At 40.3% G+C, this 19914-nt stretch overlaps 1 protein-coding gene across 1 annotated transcript; it reads left to right on the forward strand.

Annotated features, from left to right (window-relative positions):
• Positions 1 to 3664: 3664 nt before the first annotated feature.
• On the forward strand, positions 3665 to 16139 carry LOC132978179 (protein Wnt-2b-A-like). Its single transcript, XM_061043284.1, has 5 exons — positions 3665 to 4271; positions 7918 to 8138; positions 8836 to 9113; positions 9912 to 10200; positions 12808 to 16139. Exons 1-5 carry the CDS (start codon positions 4093 to 4095, stop codon positions 13035 to 13037), a joined length of 1197 nt encoding a protein of 398 aa, XP_060899267.1. The 5' UTR covers positions 3665 to 4092; the 3' UTR covers positions 13038 to 16139.
• Positions 16140 to 19914: the final 3775 nt, after the last annotated feature.

Genomic DNA, 19914 nt, shown 5'->3' on the forward strand with positions numbered 1-19914 from the left:
TGTTTTTTTTGTCAACTTTGGCTTCGTTTGAGAAGTCATTCCGTTTCACTTGAATGAATCTGGATGTCTTACACATCTGCATGTGACCTGAAATATCTTTGTACACATTAATATTTAAACATTGACTTCATAATCTTACTCTGACTACTGAGTTTTGGCCTGCATGTCTTGCATAAAAAAGTATGCCTTTTTAAAACTTTAATTCAAGCTATGGATCATGCCCCAAAATGGATCTTGGCTGTCCTTTTGTTAAGATTCAACATGAACAGAGGAATAATAAATTAGCCAACTATTTTTCCATTAGAATAAAACTCAGAGTACTAGATTACATTTCTGTTAAGTGCCCAAACTCAGAAGTTGGCAAATCTCTTTTTTTCTTGGAGTAGACATGAGTTTTGGTGAGTGCAGGACTTAATGACTGTGGTGCACAAAAGCAGACAGACAATGAGACACATGGTCTCATGGCTGCAGTGTCATGCTGTGTAAATGAGATGACAAAACTGAGGTCAAGGCGGGAGCATGTAACGGGTCAAACCACAAATTTACAACCCTGTCATTTCAGACCTGTTGCACAAACTGCAGCCTTTACTAGCCATCAGTTTCCTGTCTGCATCATTGATGACACACTCGCTGCACTTCCAATAAGCAATAATGTCATAATAATTGATCCTTTTCCTGCTCTTTTTCTTTCTTCTCTCTCATCCTCTCTTCTTCTGTGTCCAAAATTAGCCCAGACCATGAGATGGGCCTAGAATAGGAGCTCAGTCCCCCCAACACAGAGCCTCTTAAAGACCACAGCTGGAGTTAGCTAAAAAGAAAGACTGGAGGAGAGGGAGGGCCGGATGACGAGCGTTATCGCCACCATCACCTGCTCCCTGTAAAGCAGTTTGTTATAGAGTTGTCACTGTAATATCCATAGCTTGTCCTGTGGTAAAGAAAGACAGGGTCACATGTAATGAGGATCCAAGTGTCACTCCAAATCCAGATATGACATAACCAAAGGACAAATAGCTTGGCTATGTGTGGGTTTTGGTCTATGTGATACAGAACGACAGGGGAAAAGACACAGGCCTTATTCATGGACTGTAATATGAAATGGATGTAGCTACATCCCCTTCAGGTTTGTGAACTTGGATTCTTTTTAAAGTCTTGAGTTCAGGAATGGGCTGCCACCCAGTTGGTTTGTTGGAGCCATTTGACAATAATAAGATGAGAGGAGCAAGGGGTTGGCGATCCCAAACAACTAGGGCTGGGAATCTTTGGGTGTCTCACGATTCTATTCGATTCAGAATCTATTTCCGATTCAAAACGATTCTGGATTCATGATTCAAAGCCTTTTTGAAATAGTTCATACTTCAGGATCTTCTCCAGTCGCCTGTGAGACTGGCTGAATTTCTTGCTGCTCCATTTGGCGTTCTACTGAGTTAAAGAGCTAGCCTTAGCGCTTAGCAGGGCGTGACTGATTAGCCCAATACATTCAAACAAGTTCACATGCCGCCAAAGCAGCGGGAGCAACTTGGGGTTAAGTGTCCTTCCAAAGGACACGTCAACATGTGGCTGCATTAATGGGGGATCGAACCCCCTACCTTCCGGTTGAGAGGCGACCGTGTCTACTACTGATCCACACCCACTGCTGCAAAATTGTTTAAGACTAGATGACATAAATGTGTTTATAAGAGTGTTTGTTTCATGCCTCAATATAATAAAATCACACACTGGGACACCTATAACAATTTGTCAGTTTACCAAAAATTGGCCACCTGAAATACTTCAGTACGACATTATATCGGCATTCCAGCTCTACGTTGTAAATATGGTGTTTTTTCATTAAATATAAAGTTAATGTTCCAGTTTTCATTCACTAAGACACTGTTAGCCTACATTGCTCTCTGTGCAGTGGTATTTTCAGGCAGCTGCATTGTTATTGACCTTTACGTTAGGTCTTTAACTAACGCCCCTGGCTTTGCACTGATTAAAATGACCTCACACCCTCATACACACATACTCTGCACATAGCGGCTTGTCAGTGTCTGTCTTTACCTGCTGGAAACACATAGCACCAAGTATGTGTCCAAGAAGTCGCGAGGGTATGAGCCAGACATGTCCTTGAGGACAGGGTTGCATGTTTCCACAGTGGCTCAGTGAGACCAACCTGTTTCTGGATCACTACGGTTGATATGAGCTGAACTACAAACATGCGCTCCGCTGGCATTACAGGAGGGTTTTAAGTGCTTGGAGCTGACAGGAAGTATCATTTACTCCACCACCTTGAGATGTATGGCATGAAGGCAACTTTCTTTGAAGATATGAATCATATTTAAAGGTAAAAGTACTATATTGGGCCCCATACCAAACATGGAAAAACAAGGCATTACAGCACAGGACAGATATAAGCCATGTCAAAGTCATGACCATTCAAATCTAAGAGGCTGCTCCTACTGTCCCTTCAAACCAGCGACCACCAGTACCCTTTTCAGATCTTAACGTCAAACTAGAGGTCATGTAGTGCAAGTCCTACCTAGGTGGCACCAATGTGCTGTCGTTCTGTATATTCATAGTGTAATTTGACTTTTTTGTGAGTTTTTTTCTCCTTACATATGACACTGCACATGCCTGTCCGTTCTGGAAGAGGAATGTCTCCTTTGTTTTTTTACTATTTCAATTTTTTGGCTTGTTTCTGATCCTAACAGACGATCAGGTTCCCATCTTGCACAGCCCTTTGAGGCAAATTTGTCCTACTATTTCTGCAACTATGAACCCTTTGAACATAGAGCAGGTTATTTTTGGACAGAAATATCAGCATTATTTGAATGGATTTCTTCAACCTGAGCTCATAGTTAATATTTTAGACAACGGCAAATCTGTTTTCAAGTGTTCAATTCTGCAAAGAAAAAGCCCAGTCACAATGCACCACCAGCCATATTAATCAATACCTCCTGGGAAGGATTACTGATCTCTATGGAGACACCAAGTTCCTGTTTAATGATGTGTCAAAGCATGCAAGCTTGACCTCTCATAGCTGAAGCTTCCCAAGCAAAACTCTCTCCTCTACACTGATGATGGACATCAGAAATGACTTTCCTGCCAATTTTCTGTATTGGAATGACACACATTTTGCTCTAGAATTAATGAATAGCATACTTTCTAAAAAAATGTCTGCCACAAGAAGCTTTTGGTTCAGTCCTCAGGGGATTTGAACTTATTGTATTTCAATGTTATGCAACGAAAAAGACATAAATAAAAGTGCTACACAGAAATGCTTCAGCTTCATAATATTCCAATCACCCAGTTATTAATATCATTCGGAATCATTACCAGATAGAAACTCAGTGGGAGCTTTAAATGAATTCCAGAAAGCTCATACATGCTGCACATAGCTACAACTCTATACAATAAGCACAAGGGACCCTTCCCCATTATATCGTTAGTGAGAAAAGAAAATGAATTTCATTGGCTGTCAAATCGTGGTAATGAAAAGTTGGATGCGTTGAGTTTCACGCAGCAGACTTTACAGACGGGGACTACTTTCCAACAAACTAAATATATACATCTCCTGTCCTGCTGTCTGCTGCTCTACATACCACATTTGTAATATTCTGACAAAGGGGTGGGGGGAAGGGAGGGGTGCACAGACAGCTGACGCACCGCGGCGCAGCGCTGCGTGTCTCTGTGCGCATCTTCATTCCGGCTACAGGAGGAAAGGTGCGCACACTGCCTGTCCCATCCTCGGATAGAAGTCTCCACTGAACTTCAATTCAAACGACTTTTCTCGGTTACTTTTCTTCCAGTGACGGATTTTGTGCTTCACAACTGATATTTTGGAGGACTTTTGAATTTTACGCTGACACAAAAGTGTGAGGGACAGAGAACTCATTACGCTCGTTATTGAGGCTACAATGTGCCGATGAAGACTATGGGTGTACTGAAGACTTAGTGAAGAGTTGCATGGAACAGTTAAACAAGCAGAAGTTAACTGATGGAGTTTAAAAGCACTTTTTCTGTTTCCGTGTGAAGTTCCCTCAGTTCTTTAATGATGGACGACAGACACCCGTCGAGGACTTTCACACCTGACTCCGCAGCTTTCGCCAACACATGAAAGGAAGAACTATGTTTTGTCTGATGAAATCTCGGAGCTTATCGGACAGCAGCAGGGCTATGGGGATCAGGCATGGGACAAAAAGCCAACATCACTCCAAACCCACCTCGAAAATATTCTCCATTTTTATATTGCTGCTGCTCATCTTCACTCCCAGAGTGGACTCATCGTGGTGGTGAGTGAGATCATTGACATGGATTTGGTGTAAATGACAATTCATTATTTGAATACTTTTAAAAATAAATAGCCGCAGTGGTAGAAAAACAGTCTGAAAAACAGAACAAATAAATAACACAACCTAGAGGTCCTTGATCCATTTTGACGATTTATGGAAAATACTGTTCTCATGAAGTCTAAAAACCTGATCAAACTTTACTCAAACTAAGTTCTATCATCAAAAACTTTCATTTTGATTCTGTGAACAGTCACAAAATAATTACCTTATTTTATAGACAATGTAGTAAAATATCTGTAGTTCAATCACATAAATTGATCATCACCTCTGCATGGGAATTTTTTTTCTGCTGGTTGTTAATTTTGAAAACATCAGTGAAGAGTGAGATGTTAAGCTCAGCAGCGTGTGTCATGTGTTTCATGAAGATTTATGGTGTTTGGGGGGGAATCTCCCCTATCCATCCATCTTGGCCAGAGTAAGTGGCAGGTGCAGGCACTGGAGCATGAATAAATGCTCCTTGATGATTTCTCTTGAGGTTTAAAACGCCCAGAGGTGGGAAAAAAACACACACACACACACACAAGGGTGTGAGCACCATGCCCCCGCCCCTCCCTCTCCTACTCACCTGAAAAAGGTGCTCTCATGTGTCAGGTCACACTTACAGAAATTGTTTTTAATGTGTACTTTATAATTAACTAACCACACTGAAGCATTTTATTGAATTATGGCCCTGCACTGCAAAACAATGACACTCTGTAAAACAGATGGATTTAGATTAAAAAAATGCACCCTTTGTAAATAATGTTATGAATGGTAATTTCCCAAGAGAGCCAGTGCATATTTTATCTTATTTGCAATTGTGTAATCCCTTTTGTAGTGTTATGCAAATACATATTGAAAAAAAAAGCAATTAGATCTGCGAGAATTTCTAGAGATACAGCGGGCATGAGAGGTTTGGAAGCTGTGTACAGAAGATGAGTCAAACTTATTAAATACTGGTTTGTAATGTTCAAACCTATTTTTAACCACTGAGATGATTTAGATGAGCAGCACATGTCTTTCTGTACAGGGACTGTCTTCCATCTCTCTCTCTCTCCCTCTCCCTCTCTCTCTCTCTATGTGTGTGTCCTCTTGGAGACAGTCAGGGGTCTTTTGGCACAGCCGGTATGTACGACGCACAATAAACACTAGTAGTGCTTCTGCTCTGCTTTACTGCACAGGCTGATAGTCGCAGTCAGAACGGGGTGGGGAACAGCCATAACGGGAGTGGAAACTGCCTGCTCCGTCCGTTTCTGTCTCGGTGGCCAGGCGACACAAATGTGGCTGCGATTAGGGACTATAATGATATCCGGATGGAGAGTGGAGCGTGCAGGCTTAGAGGGGGAGGGAGGAGAGGTGGGAGGGAAAGGCCTGAGCGGTCACTTGCACTGTAGATGACTGTCCTCATGTCCTGTTGATAAGAGGCCCCCCACTGTCACAATAGCAGCAGCATGTGATCCGCCCTTTTAAGAGTTGCTCCAAAGTTAGGGATTATGTGTGAATGGAGCAGGAGGCAAAGGCCCGTCACAGGGAACAAGTGGTTTTTCACTGAACGGGAGGAATTTAATAATCTCTTCCACATCCTGAATTTATGCCCCCTTTCACACATGAACTCCCGACAATTTCAGGATATTCAGTTCCAGAAAATTTTCAAGAATTTATTTCACAGCAGTGAAGATTGGCAGTGTCTGACGTGCTCTTGGCATAGCTGTTACGCTGTACCTCATGTACGGAGTTTATTCCTTCAAGTGGGCGGCCTGGGTTCAAGTCCAACATATGGCTCCTTACCCGCATGTCATTCCCCATTCCCTCACCCTGACTTTTGACTCTACCCACTGTCCTATATCTTAATAAAGGCAAAAAGCCTAACAAACAACAAAAAAAGAAAGAACTTGAAATACTCTATTTTGTTTTGGTGGTGGTGGTGTTAAGTGGGGGGCACCTGGGTAGGACATGCAGGGGATTGAGGAAGAGGCATCTGTTTATGTCTTTGTACTATCTATTGATTCCGCAACAGTAATGTTAGTGTCCCAGTTTGTAGTTCACAGTGTGATACTGTGTTGCAGTGGCACGAGAGGCACAAACAGCGGTAGCTCCACATACACACTCTCAGACATGCACACACACAGCACTGTTCTGCCTCACCTGCTCCGCTGCTTTGCAGTGCCTCCGTTACTACTGAGGCCTGCACAGCAATGGGACGACTTGATCACACCATCAGTCATTACAGGGATGTAAATATTGTACCTTGAACTAGCAATATGACAAGGGCGAGTGTAAAAGTCATCAACCCATCCACTATTTCGTGGAAAATGTTCCTATACCTGCTGTGTTCACACATCTGGTCACCCCAACTTTACAGACATTTTACGTAGGGGCTGGCAAGGAAACAACCGTATGAAGTTGGGGTGAGCAGATTTGGATATTTTGTTTTCACATAATGCTACCCTCCATGACCAAGCTGGAACAATTTCAGGAGTGCAGTGTATTTGTTTAATTGGCTCAATGGTCTTCAATGGTAGACAGAAACTTTTGACTATTGGATGGTGGGCAAACTAATAGAAATCGAATCATCAATCTTGAACAGAAGGAACAGTTTGAACATATGGAAAATATACTGGCTTCCCCATTTCCTTTTTTTGTTGAGCGTTGAGAGAAGACTGACACATTGCTCTTGTCTTAACCAAACATGAAGCTACTCAACAGCTACCTAACTTATCCTAGCCTAGGATCTGTCCAAACATGACATATTCTCCCTAATGTCATCTATGACGCACAACAACGCATTGTGAGATGCATTCTTAGTTTCTACCATATGTATCAATAACAACTAGTTGATATTTTGATACTTAAAATGTTTGGTGCAATTCAACATGGTGAAACAAATGTGAAAAGTTAGGTTCAGAAATGAAATCGTCAAAACATTTTCTCTAGGTAAAATGTAACTGATTGTGTGATATGGGTAAATAACGTCGTCTGAAATCGTTTGCAGGTTCCTGAATTTGAATCAAAGCAAAATCGTATCATGGCAGACTTTGTGATATCAGCGGGACTTTGAAATGTTTAAGTAAATGAAGGCAAGAAATCTTCCAAAAATGTGACATGGACTTATTTGCAAATGGTTTGCTGTCTTTACAGCTGCACTTCATATATATTGTCCAGACCAGGTGTGGTTTCTTGAATGTTTCCAACTACAACTTCACTTGTCATTATGAGTAAAATTGCAGTATGTCCCATTTGATAAGAGGACCTAAAAAGCATAACATTAGCAAAATGGCTGCAAGGCAATCATAGCCTACGCTTAAAGTTAGAGAAGTCAAGTATAAAACCGTACACATTTGATAACGCTACTTTTTAGCTAAGGGTGAAAAGTTCTGCACTTGGTGAATATGTAATGAAAAAAGCTGAGATAACCATGAAGAAATAATTACGACATCACTAAGGCTTTTTTTCTCAGACTTGGCAAACCTCCTCCAGAGCCAGCAATTTACTACAACACTAAGAATCTCTCTTAAAGACTTACAATGAACATAAACTTTGTGTACAGCTGGGAAAATACTCCTTTATTTTGATCTTGATTCATTTTGTGTTCGATCTGTGTCTGCAGGTACATCGGGGCGCTGGGAGCTCGGGTGATTTGCGACAACATTCCCGGCCTGGTGAACAAGCAGCGACAACTGTGCCAGCGACACCCGGACGTGATGCAGTCCATTGGCGAGGGAGCCAAAGAGTGGATTAAAGAGTGCCAGCACCAGTTCAGACACCACCGCTGGAACTGCAGCACGCTGGAGCGGGACCACACCGTGTTTGGCCGGGTGATGCTGCGAAGTGAGTGAGCACACATGGGACAGGGGTTTCTATCTGTGTGCTTGTGCGTGACAGTGGTTGTTTATGTCGATGACAATCAAGTTAATCATCCTCGTAAATGTCTCTGCCGCTGCCAGATAAGCAGAGAATTAATAGGTGTCTTATAAAACCAACTTTGCTCTGGAGTACAAACAGAAAGAGAAAGGGCTGTAGCTTCTTTTTTTTTACCTTCTCAGGAATGAGATTGGGAAAGTGGATGTTCCCCGAAAATAAGTAGCAGATCACCATACTAGTGATGTATAAACAGTAATACAGAGATGTAAATATTTGGGTAGATGTTTCTGGCAGCCAGACAAAGCTTTACTCCCTGACATATCGCCTGTGTTCTGCTTCATTGCATGAGCAAGAAGGAGGACAAGAGGTGGGTGGGAAAGCCAGACCAAATAACCCCAGAAAATCTCCTCTTGTCTGAAATGAAAACACAGCCCAGTGACTGAGAAAGCTGCCAACTGTGCAAATTAAAAAAGGTGAAAGGAGAGTCGGCTGGAGTGTGATGTTATAGCTGACACGCTGCTCCCTCTGTCCGGACCATCCACCATAAATACACTGATTCCTCTGCTGCTTTGTTGAAGAGCAGAAACACACAACACAGAAAGTCAATTGCTGCACTGATTAAGCCTAAATACTTAAAGCAATGTTCTTCTTTTTGAGCACTCAGGTAGTCGTGAGGCAGCGTTCGTGTACGCCATCTCTTCGGCCGGAGTGGTCTACGCCATCACCAGGGCCTGCAGTCAGGGGGAGCTAAAGATCTGCAGCTGTGACGGCCACAAGCGAGGCCAAGCCAGTGACGACAGGGGAACCTTCGACTGGGGCGGATGCAGCGACAACATCAACTACGGCATTAAGTTCGCCAAGGACTTTGTGGACGCCCGAGAGAGGATGGTAAAAGACGCTCGTGCATCGATGAACCTGCACAACAACCGCTGCGGTCGGATGGTAAGAAGAAGCTTCACAGCTCTTTCTAGAAAGACATTTTCTTTTGGCCGTCCCTGACATTGGCTTGTCTTGGATGATTGTACTGTAGGAAATCTTGCAAAAGTGCATTTTAATAGTTAATAAATAATTCCAGAGGTTTCCATACAGGATGCATTAAGCACAATTTTAAAGTCCTCAATTAAGAATCATTGCTTATAGAGTTAAGCAAGTTTTAGTTCAGTTTTTAACAGCTCGTATCTTCTGTCAGGTAATATTTCAATTAGTTCTGCAAAATACAAATATTTCCATATTCAATAAATGACAATATATGTTATTGATTATGAGGATTATGTTTCACTTCACTCTTAGCTTATTCATTTTTTGGTCACTAAAATGTCAGAAGATCACTGACAAATGTTTTCTCTATATTTTTCCAACTTTTAATCAAAAGTCTTACTTTGTCCCACCATCAGTCAAGAGTTCAACATTATCCAGATGCTCTTGAAAACTGATTTATCAATTGATCGATTACGATTGACGTTTGGGCCAAGCGTTCATTGTTTATGTTACCAACGTTACAGGAGCTTAAAGAGAAGAACAATATGATATCATTCTGCTTTCCTGTCAAGTTAAAAGTCCTGTCAACAGGTAATGAAATGAGATCAAATTCAACAGCAGGTTTAACACTGATGAGCTTTTTTTACAAAAAGTACAACATAACATCAGAACATAATGTGAGAACAGGCCTGATCATACCTAGATCGTGCTATTGGCAGCATCATAGGCTTAACACCTCGTCACCTTTGACTTGTGCTGCAGGCAGTGAAGCGCTTTATGAAGCTGGAGTGCAAGTGTCACGGGGTCAGCGGCTCCTGTTCTCTGAGAACCTGCTGGCTGGCTATGTCTGACTTCAGGCGGACTGGAGACTACCTCCGTAAGAAGTACAACACAGCCACTGAGGTGACCATGAACCAGGACACTGAGGTGACCATGAAGCAGGACAGGGCGGGCTTCATGGTGGCTGACAAGGACTTCAAGGGAAGCACCAAGAACGAGTTGGTTTATGTCGAGAACTCTCCAGATTATTGTCTCATGGACCGCTCAGCAGGTGAGTGAATGAAAGAATATACAATCCTGATGTATTTAGGCCATGCAAGGGTTTTGAGATAGATGCAGGTTTGACTGCTCTAGTTAGAAAAGATAGCTGGGTATCCGGTTAACTTCAGGAGCTACTGTCATCCATATAAATAATTAATTTTTTATCACAGTACTTGTTATCCACACAAAAATATCTCAGTGAAAAAAAAGTTGTTTGTCATTTTTTACTAAGAACATGGATTATGATCTTGGACACCAAAGCATGTAAAATATTTCAAAATGACTTCATGTACATTTTATACAGAATATGTATCAGTGAAACATTTTCAATTATTCTGAATCTTGCCGAGCATATTTTAGCTAGTGTTAAATAATGTTGATTCTCAGTGTAAAATCTTGCAATGCTAAAATTTCTAATTTCTGGTTCAATTTTTAGCAGGTGTTTGGCCCTATGTAGGTTTCAACAACATCTCTGATAGTCCGAGACTTTTAAACTGAAGGCTTACATTCCTTCACAGCTTAAAATTCAATGATTTGACCTTTAACATCTCCTTAAATTCCTAGTGTTTGCTTTTCCTGTTAAGCTCTGTCCCTGTCCTCCAATCCAGCTCCTTTAGTAGAGCGTGAACGAGTTCACTGGCTCAGTAGGACAGATAGAGTGCACATGAGCAGGAGAGGACATGAAGTTATCAGATTCTGCCACTCTGCCCTGTTGCTGGTTGACAACTGAGGGTTAATGAAGGTGTGTTTCTTCAAAGGAAAAGCTGTCTTTTCTTGTTAAAAGGTGATCTTAAAATAAGCTTATGACCCTCCTCGCCACTAATCTCCATTGTAATGGAATTCACAGCCTTGGGATACATGCAGGCTTATTTTTCAAATCCTTCCTTTGGTCAGTATTAAGCTCCACTCCCAAGAGCCTGAGGGGAATAACTGCTCTTATCCTTTTCTCTTTACTTCGGGGATGCTCTGTTATTAGACCTGGTACCTGATCTTGGGCCTAGAATTAACACCTGAGAACATGGACACTATTGTGTTGGGCTCTGAGACTATTTAGTAGGCCTGTCGGGAAGCCAATGCCTAGCTGAAGAGTGTGGGAAAAGGGATACTTTGCTGTGGAAATTACAGTGACAGTTTTTAGCATCAAATGATCTTGTGTACACAAGGTCAAATGCCAGAGTTAGCAGTTCCTGACATCTATAGTATCAGAAAATAGCTGAAATGTCTCTGACCGTCGGTAACGAGTCATTAATGGAAAAAAAAGTAATGGAGTTTAAAAATCAAGATTTTCATCTTCTGAGATTTAAATAGAATCATAACTTCCAAAAATCGATTATTTTGTTGGCTAATCAGTCACTCCCTGCTAAGTGCTAATGCCATCTCTTTAACTCAGTAGAAGGCCAAATGGAGCAGCAAGAAATTCAGCCAGTCTCACAGATGACAGTAGTAGACCCTGAAGTATGAACTAATTCAAGAATAGACTTTGAATCCATGTATCCATGAACCATTTTGAATCAAAAATAGATTCTGATTCGTATGGTAACCCCAAGAAGCCAAATCCAATCCAATTGTGAGACACTCAAAGATTCCCAGTCTTAAGGGAGTTGAGTGCAGCAGCTGCTGTGTGCACCATTTTTCCTCTGCGCCGTGGTTTTGCTCTGTCCGATGGCATGTGCCCTGGGTGGCAGGTACCTGGGGCCATCCAGGCACTCTGTAGGAAGTAAACGTGAGGGGAGGATGTGAACTAAGGGAGCCCAAGGCGAGCATATAGTAAGCTAAAGAGAAAGTCTCAATTTTCTATACAAACTAAATGTATTGATAAAATGTACCATGCAGCCCTAACAGATCCTGTAGTGTCAGCAGTTAGTCTGTGTAAGGATGGGTGTTGTAAGAGAGCAATGATACCAGTATATCAATACAAATACAGCAATACTGCTTATCGAAACTGTATCTTATGTTTATAACTCTTTATGATTGAAAAACATAGATGTGACAAAAGAGCTTTAACTGTTCATGTCATATATTTCTCAGCAAAATGTGTTATTGCTGCTTGACTGATGTCTTGGGGATTGTTAGGAACATAAGATGTGTTTCAACCAACAGCTAACCGTGTCCTGAGTTTATTACTTTAGTCAGTGTAATCTCTCCTCTTTTGGAGCTACATCATAGTACAACCAGAAATGCACAAACAGCAGCATGATTGGCTGTAAACTTCACAAAGCAGGTCACTAAACTATCTTTGATTGAAGCCATAATAAGGGTGGGCGGTACTCCAGTCTATTTGCTTCTTTGATGCTCTCCGTTTGGCTAAACCTGCTATACCACTTTTGAAGCCGTCAGAGATAACATTTCATTACATTCTAACCCGCCTTGCTGCTTTGTAATTGGGTTAAATGCAGGTAGAAATTAAACTTTCATGGTCAGGCAGCTTTAGGACAAAGTGTTGTGATAACTTTGTTGTCATTTATCATCTACATGAAAAAAAACTAAAATATAAGCTAATAATTCCCGGATGCAGTTTACATTGACATTATTCATTAAAATACAAGATTTCATATTTTTCCATTCTAGAAAAAAAGATGTAATCTCCCTAACAATATTAAATTCATTTTCTGTACAGGCTCCTTGGGAACAGCGGGCAGAGTGTGCAACAAGTCCTCCAGAGGAACAGATGGCTGTGAGGTCATGTGCTGTGGGCGGGGCTACGACACCATGCGTGTCAAACGTGTCACCAAGTGTGAGTGCAAGTTCAAGTGGTGCTGCGCTGTGGAGTGCCAATACTGTGAGGACATGGTGGACATTCACACCTGCAAGCCCCATAAGCGACCTGATTGGCTGGACGTGACCTAAGAAGGAGACCTGACCTATCACAGTTTCCACTGACCATTAACCTGCGCACTAATTTTATTAAAGGATATGTAATTGGGATCTATTAACTGTAATACCTCTGGCTTACGATCTTTCGACACTTCCTGGAACTGAAACTTCACAGACCTTGAGGCTAAACTGGAAATTAGAACCAGTTACTGACAATGTGCTGCTTTAAAAACTGTTTCCAAGAACCACTTCTCCAAACTTTTTAAAGACATTCTTAAAACCTTTATGTACCACTGGTTGATGCAGATATATGAGATAATATCTGCTTGTTTTGCAATATATTAAGAAGGTGTGAGCACATGACATAGCGCAAATTGTTGACAATTTTTATAGCAATATTTAGTCTGGAGAGACATAAAGAAAGACGAGAGACCCTTCATACTAGTGTAGGAACATTGACATTTTAATATGCAAAATGATATGAAGTCATTCTATGTTACTGCGAGGAAATCTTCCACATACAAAAGACAGTTGCTGCTGCTGATGAGTGCATCTCTGAAGAACTCACACAAAGTCAGAGGGTGTTTATGAAAATATGAACAAAAGCAGACAATCACACTGTGAACCAAGCGAAAACCACTAACAAGAGCAACAAGCAAAGCAAAGACAAGTTCAGACTTTTAGCTAAAGTGGCAGCACTTTCAGCTCAACACAATGAACTCTGGAAGGTTTTTTTTTGTGAGACAAAAAGGAAAATCTAAGAGGCGAATATGAAGCTTCACATGGATCATGAGCTGTTTTCATACAGTATCTAACAGTTTTTTAAAGTCTGTAATTGTTCCAACACATTCTGACTGTGTTGCCTTATAGGAAATGTCAGTTCTACCTCTGGTTCTCCTTTGTTTCAGTGTTACACTTACTCACATCCTACGGTCCTTGCATTCATCAAAAAGAACTGCAGCTACCAAAAAAAGGTATTTAGTAAAAAAAACTATTTTCTGCAACCCACCACAGTTTTTCAGCAAAACGCTGAGTAGGCCGACCACATGCGCCTATACTGTGATTCCATTGTTCACCTGATGGTCACACAGAATCCCTGAAGTCAAGTGAGAAAAAACAAACAATCTGGTGATCCCTTTCCTCCCCTCAGTTTTGGTCTTCAGCTGCCAAAATCCATTAACGACCCAATTAGATAATCTTTTAGCCGGATCTTATGTCATTGGAACCTTAAACAATCGACCCACAGTTTTTCTCTGGTTGCACTTGTTTTGTTATTTATCCAGTCCTTTTAACCTTGTTTTGATGGCAGTCAACTCTAGAACACCTCGTCCTTAGATGCTGAAGGCTATGGAAATATATTTTTTTAAACTTAATAATGCTACAATACCATACTAGTTTGTACCCATCCCCTCAATCTATATACACGTTTTTAAGGTTTTAAAGCTACGGACGGCTGCTGATATGTTTCATTGTGTTTAACAAGGTATTGTGGCCAATGTTTCCAATAAAATCCCTTCATGATGGTCAGGTAGGGGTTTGGTTCTTCTATAACTGGGTGCTGGTTGGTCTCAGTTGTTGAACTGCAACTTAAAAAAAACGTCTGGTTTTGATACCAGTAAATGATGCAGTTGCATGAGGCTCATATTTAATTAGCATCATCTTAATTACTGCCACATTCAGCAGACAACGGCTGTGTCAACAGTTCACACTGCTGACAACAACGTAATGCTACTACCCTTTAATACGAAGGCCTTACAGAGTGCGTGATAAAAGTGAGTTATATGCTGCTATGTTTTCATACAACCTAACAAACTGAACAGCAAGATATGTACAAAGCTGCATAGTGTAATTGTACAGAAGGTGATAATAAAATAAAAGGTTCCTGTTCATGAGAGCTTAAATATGTATGAAGTTCTGTTGTTGTTTTTAAACCAGTCATGATTATAAACACTGTGTTTCCAACGTATGTGTTTGGTTGTATCTAAATGTATGTAGATTTTCTAATCATTTGGTCAGACAAATCACTGACTCGTGCAACTTTCAGTCCTTTGTGCTCACATTTGCTGGCGCTGGATGTTTGATTTGTGAGAAGTGAAGTATTTTGTGAAACCTGGCCAAGAAGACATTGCAGAATAAGCAGTGAGGTAGCAAAAGACCCTGAATTTAGCTTTGAAACATCTGGTAGTGTGACCCGACATCACGTTAGGCCGTTGGAGACACAGCCCTCCGAGGGATTTATAGATCTAAATGAATCTGACAACAAGCTGTGGATGCTGAGAGTCAACAAATTTTTTCACGTCCACGTAATGAGAAGGGGAGCCAAAGTAGAGTGCTTTGTATGAGGCCAAGTGACACACCATGTCAAACGTTCACAAGTCAAAAGTTAATTGCGAACAAAAGAGGCTGTTTTGAATGTAAATGAGGAGCACCATGGCCATGTTTTCTTTAAGATTAGAAAGGTGAGAGCTGTTCACACACAATGGGGGCCAACCTAAGCCTGAAAAATGTATATTTAAATTCCCTAGTTGTACAGAGTATAATAAAGCACAACACCCACACTTTCTGTCTGTTCTGAGATTTAACATGTGATGCCTAAATCCACTCAACCCCACATTAATCTGTGCATTGGAATCAAATGGTTAAGGGTGAATGTTGTCATATGTTCAGCTGAATCTATTTACAACTCTGACATGACATTACAATAGTTACACTTCAACAAAATAATCTTGTAATAATACATGTATATGCAATACAACGCACTTTTCATTTAAAACAAATCTCAATGTGCTGTCATGTCTCAACAGGTTGGATTTGTCTGTTAAGGCTTGGTGCCACATTGTCAATTTAATATTCGGCCATTGTTTGTTGAAACAGTGTGCTAGTTTTTCTTCCTGTCCAGGGATATTCTCCCCTTGAAAGGGGAAACAGGTCCTAAAATACCTTACTGGCTCTATAATAAACCTTGATAATCCACCGTCTGTCACTCCCATTAGAGGTCTTCCGTTCTCTACAAACGTATGTCTCTTCTGTTTTAGCCCTTGTTCCTTAGGGTGAGGGTACTGATAACATTAATGGAGACAGAATTTACTGAAAGTTCCTCATTTTTCAAATGAATGTCCATGTTCAAAATTACTTGCGCAGATAATTAACGGATTAACGGACGTGTGCCCAGCTCTGAAATGTAATACTGTTTCAATACAGAGCATTAACTGATGTGCTGCACAGAGAGTTTATAGCTATTGCTAAATTGTCCCTAGTTGGGGACAATTCTCGCGTCTTACATGCGAAGTAATCCAAAAATATTTTACTGAGAAATCTAAACTGATTGGCACAAGGTGGGCTTTGAAAGAAATGAAGTAGAGACTTCTTATCATAATAGAATCTTATAAGAATGGTACAACAGGATTTTTCTTGGTACATTAACGTCAAGCAATTAGCCTCGTTTCTCCCCTAGAGAGAAGATAAATAACACCATGCTGATCTTCAAAGCTGTCATAGTATCAGTTATCCTTTGTCCCCCCACAAAGTGTGATCCAGTAAAAATAACAGGAGCTGCATTGTAGGCATTCCCTGCCATCAAAGTGATATCAAATGGGCATCTCAATGTAACAACATTTCAAAACTAAATTTGGCCTGAGGGACAGACTAACAGTGTGGTCCACATGGATGCTTCACATTCAGGAAACCAGAGTAGAGGGATGTTGTAATCCATGCTTACAATTTGTAATGAGTCAAACACAATACAGTGGTGTGTCAGTTATGTACTAAACATGTTCAGCATTATCCTTCAACTTGTCTGACAAGACCTCCAATCCAAAACACTGCACTGCACCTAATTACATGATTAATATGTATGATGTACAGCATCGTGTTGATGTGCTTACATTGTGAAATTGTTGCTCTCCAGGCTATTTAGGGAAGTTGTTGAAAATGTTTGGCAGAACGGTCTGAGTGGTTTCTCTGTTGTTCTTGGAAAAGAGGGTGGCCCTTAAGACCCTATCGGCTGTAATTAAGAGCTTTTGCAGACATAAAATTGGACTTGACTATGGCTGATGTAGTTTAGTGCATTAACTTTCCTTGCCAAGTGACATCATACCCATTTTTAACTCAGAGAAGTGTAAAATCAAACTACAAATCTTAAATATAGTATGTTGCTCTAATACTGAAAAATGCACTAAAGTCCCGAAAACTAAATTGTTTTACAACATAAACCTTAATGCTAGCTCCACACTCCAAGTGTAAATATTCTGTGCCATCTTGGCGCATGCAGACATACGACAAATACGTCTGAGTGGAGATAAAAGATAGTCACACATGGCAGTCTACACACCCCAATCCTGGTGGGGGTAATTAAACAACAAACAAACACAATAAGAGTAACATATGGTTGCAAGGTGAGCCTCTGGATGTGAAAGCAGAGAGGATCGAAGACATCACTGAAGCTAATACATTTTAAGGCTATGCACGCATACAGATGTAGAGGACCCCGGCTTCTGTCCCTTATGTCCCATCCATGTGCCACTCCAAAATAATATATAATACATTTCTCCTTAAGGTATGTATTTTAATGTGTTTTATATCAGCCTATTGTATTGTATTTATTCTATATTTTCAAATTGAAGATGTTATTCATTCTTTCTGTTTCTTGTTCATTTCTGTTTTTCTTGTATCAATTAGTTTTGATTTCCTCTGTTTTGCTTTAATGTACAGGCTGTACCACTACCAACTATCCCAGGTAGTTCTAAATGACACTAGATGAAACAAAAAAACATGCATTACTGTCCGTTCTAAATAAATTAGAGGAACCTTTAAATACACATCCAGGAGTTTGTTGTTGCTTTTTTCCTGTTGAACCAAACGTGTACCTCAATGTGAACATAATATTGATCATACAATATGTGATAGGCCTAGTTAATCATAAACCATTACAGCAATAAAGCATAGGCTACTGCGGTTAACACAATGCTTATTTCACTAGCCTATATGAATTTTATTTTGCAAGCTAAAGTCTAATGTTAATCCTGGTGTAGTTCCATACAATATTGTTGAAAAGATAATTCAGGCCAAAACAACTGTAGTCGATGAGATATGCCACACAAAAATCAGCTGCACCATTCTACGTAAGCACTCAAGCACAATTTCTTTTTACCACAAGCAACATAAATTACTGGCCCAATCAAAACTCAAAAATAACCTGTGGTACTTCAAAGCAGCATTACAGAAAAAACACACAGCCAGCAGTTTTAGCAGTGGCACAATTCATCAATATAATGATGAAATTATGAATAATTGCCAAGCACAAAAATGGCCACAAAGACCAAGACATTACAAAAGAGAAGCAGTCAAAGAAAACAGCTTACCTAGTGAAGAAAAGAAGGCTTAAAGAAGAATTCAAAATCATGGGAAATTCCTGCCATGGGTTCATCACCTGACTCACTGACACCACACTCTGGTATACAACTTCCGGTGTATAATGGTGGTTCAGCCAGATCACTTACCTGAACTACGGGGATGTTTATTTTCGGCAGGAAAATATCACTTTTACTCGATAAGTTTTGCCAACTTTTTGCCACCTTAAACCCCAGAGAAAGATGCGAAAGTTGGCAGGTAAGCTTTTTAATTAAATACAGAAAAGGCAGCAGAAGGTACTGTGGTGTTAATAGTAACTTAGTAATAGTTAACAAGGGAGGAGTGCAGCAGACATTGCAGGGGTGCGTTAGATTTGTGTGTCAGCCATACGTAAGTCACGTGATTACCTGAACCACAGACTGTTTATAAGAGCCAGCACTAGTGTCGCAAATACTGACACACAGACCAAGATTGTTTTTGTTATTCTTATTCATCACGTTGGATAAACGAAAACAGCGTAGGCCAATGTTTAATTAAAAAAAGGTCAAATGCACGTTTTTTTTTTTTAGTTGAAGTGGTTCAGATATGATGGACAAATCATTTGAGAGGAGGAAAAAAAGTCTGTTCACTGCTATCTTCCTACTTACTCAATGTGTGGGCATCAGAAAGGGCAAACAGGCTACTGAAGCAAGAGTAAGTCTGGTATTGTAATTTATTAATTATTTTGATAGCTTGAGATAACAAAGCTAATTTTCTTGTGATAACTGGTTAATTTATCTCAAGAAAAAAATTGGTTTAATTTGAAGAGATGTGAGGTAATTTATCATGTCGAAACAATTGTTTCTTAAGATAATTGTATAATTATAGATAACTCACAAGTGAGTGTCTGGTTCAGTTGATTATTTCAACGGAGACCACAATCAAGACTGTCAGGGGAGAGCAGTCTGATTCTTTAATTAACATTTTCTGCATACTGATGTTTAGGTCTCCTCCTGATCTGTCTGTCTGCTTTTGCAAGATATTGAAATATGACCAATGATCTCTAGAAAACAGGGACAGATAACTAATAGCGAGCGCTTCAGTTCTTGGCTTAGGTAAAAAAAAAAAAAACAATCCAATGAGCTACTGTAGCCTATATCTCACATTTTGCCAATTAAAAAAAATATTTTACACCAATTTTCCACAGAAGGATCTGTTTGTACAAACTAAAACAGACCCATGGATAGACGTGAACACATGCATGTGGACAGTATGTTTTTTTTTTAATACTGCAGGCGTATGTTTGACCCTCAAAAAAAATCTGGTTATCAACAAGAAGAGTCATATTTGAGAACTGGTGAGCTATATGGAAGAGCAGCAGGTTTTAGCACACTTCATAGAAAGTCAAGACTGCGTCTGAAGAGTGTCTGTGTAGGACGTTATTTACTTTCCATCACATAAATGTGCCCTGTCTACTTGTACCTACTCTACAGGCTATGGTTCCTATATACTGTAATGTGCTACTTCTGTGTTCTTTCTTTTTGTTATGTTCCCTTGACTTTGATACACTCGGCTACAGAGG

Source organism: Labrus mixtus, chromosome 7 (assembly GCF_963584025.1).
Source record: "Labrus mixtus chromosome 7, fLabMix1.1, whole genome shotgun sequence".
Classification (NCBI taxonomy): domain Eukaryota; kingdom Metazoa; phylum Chordata; class Actinopteri; order Labriformes; family Labridae; genus Labrus; species Labrus mixtus.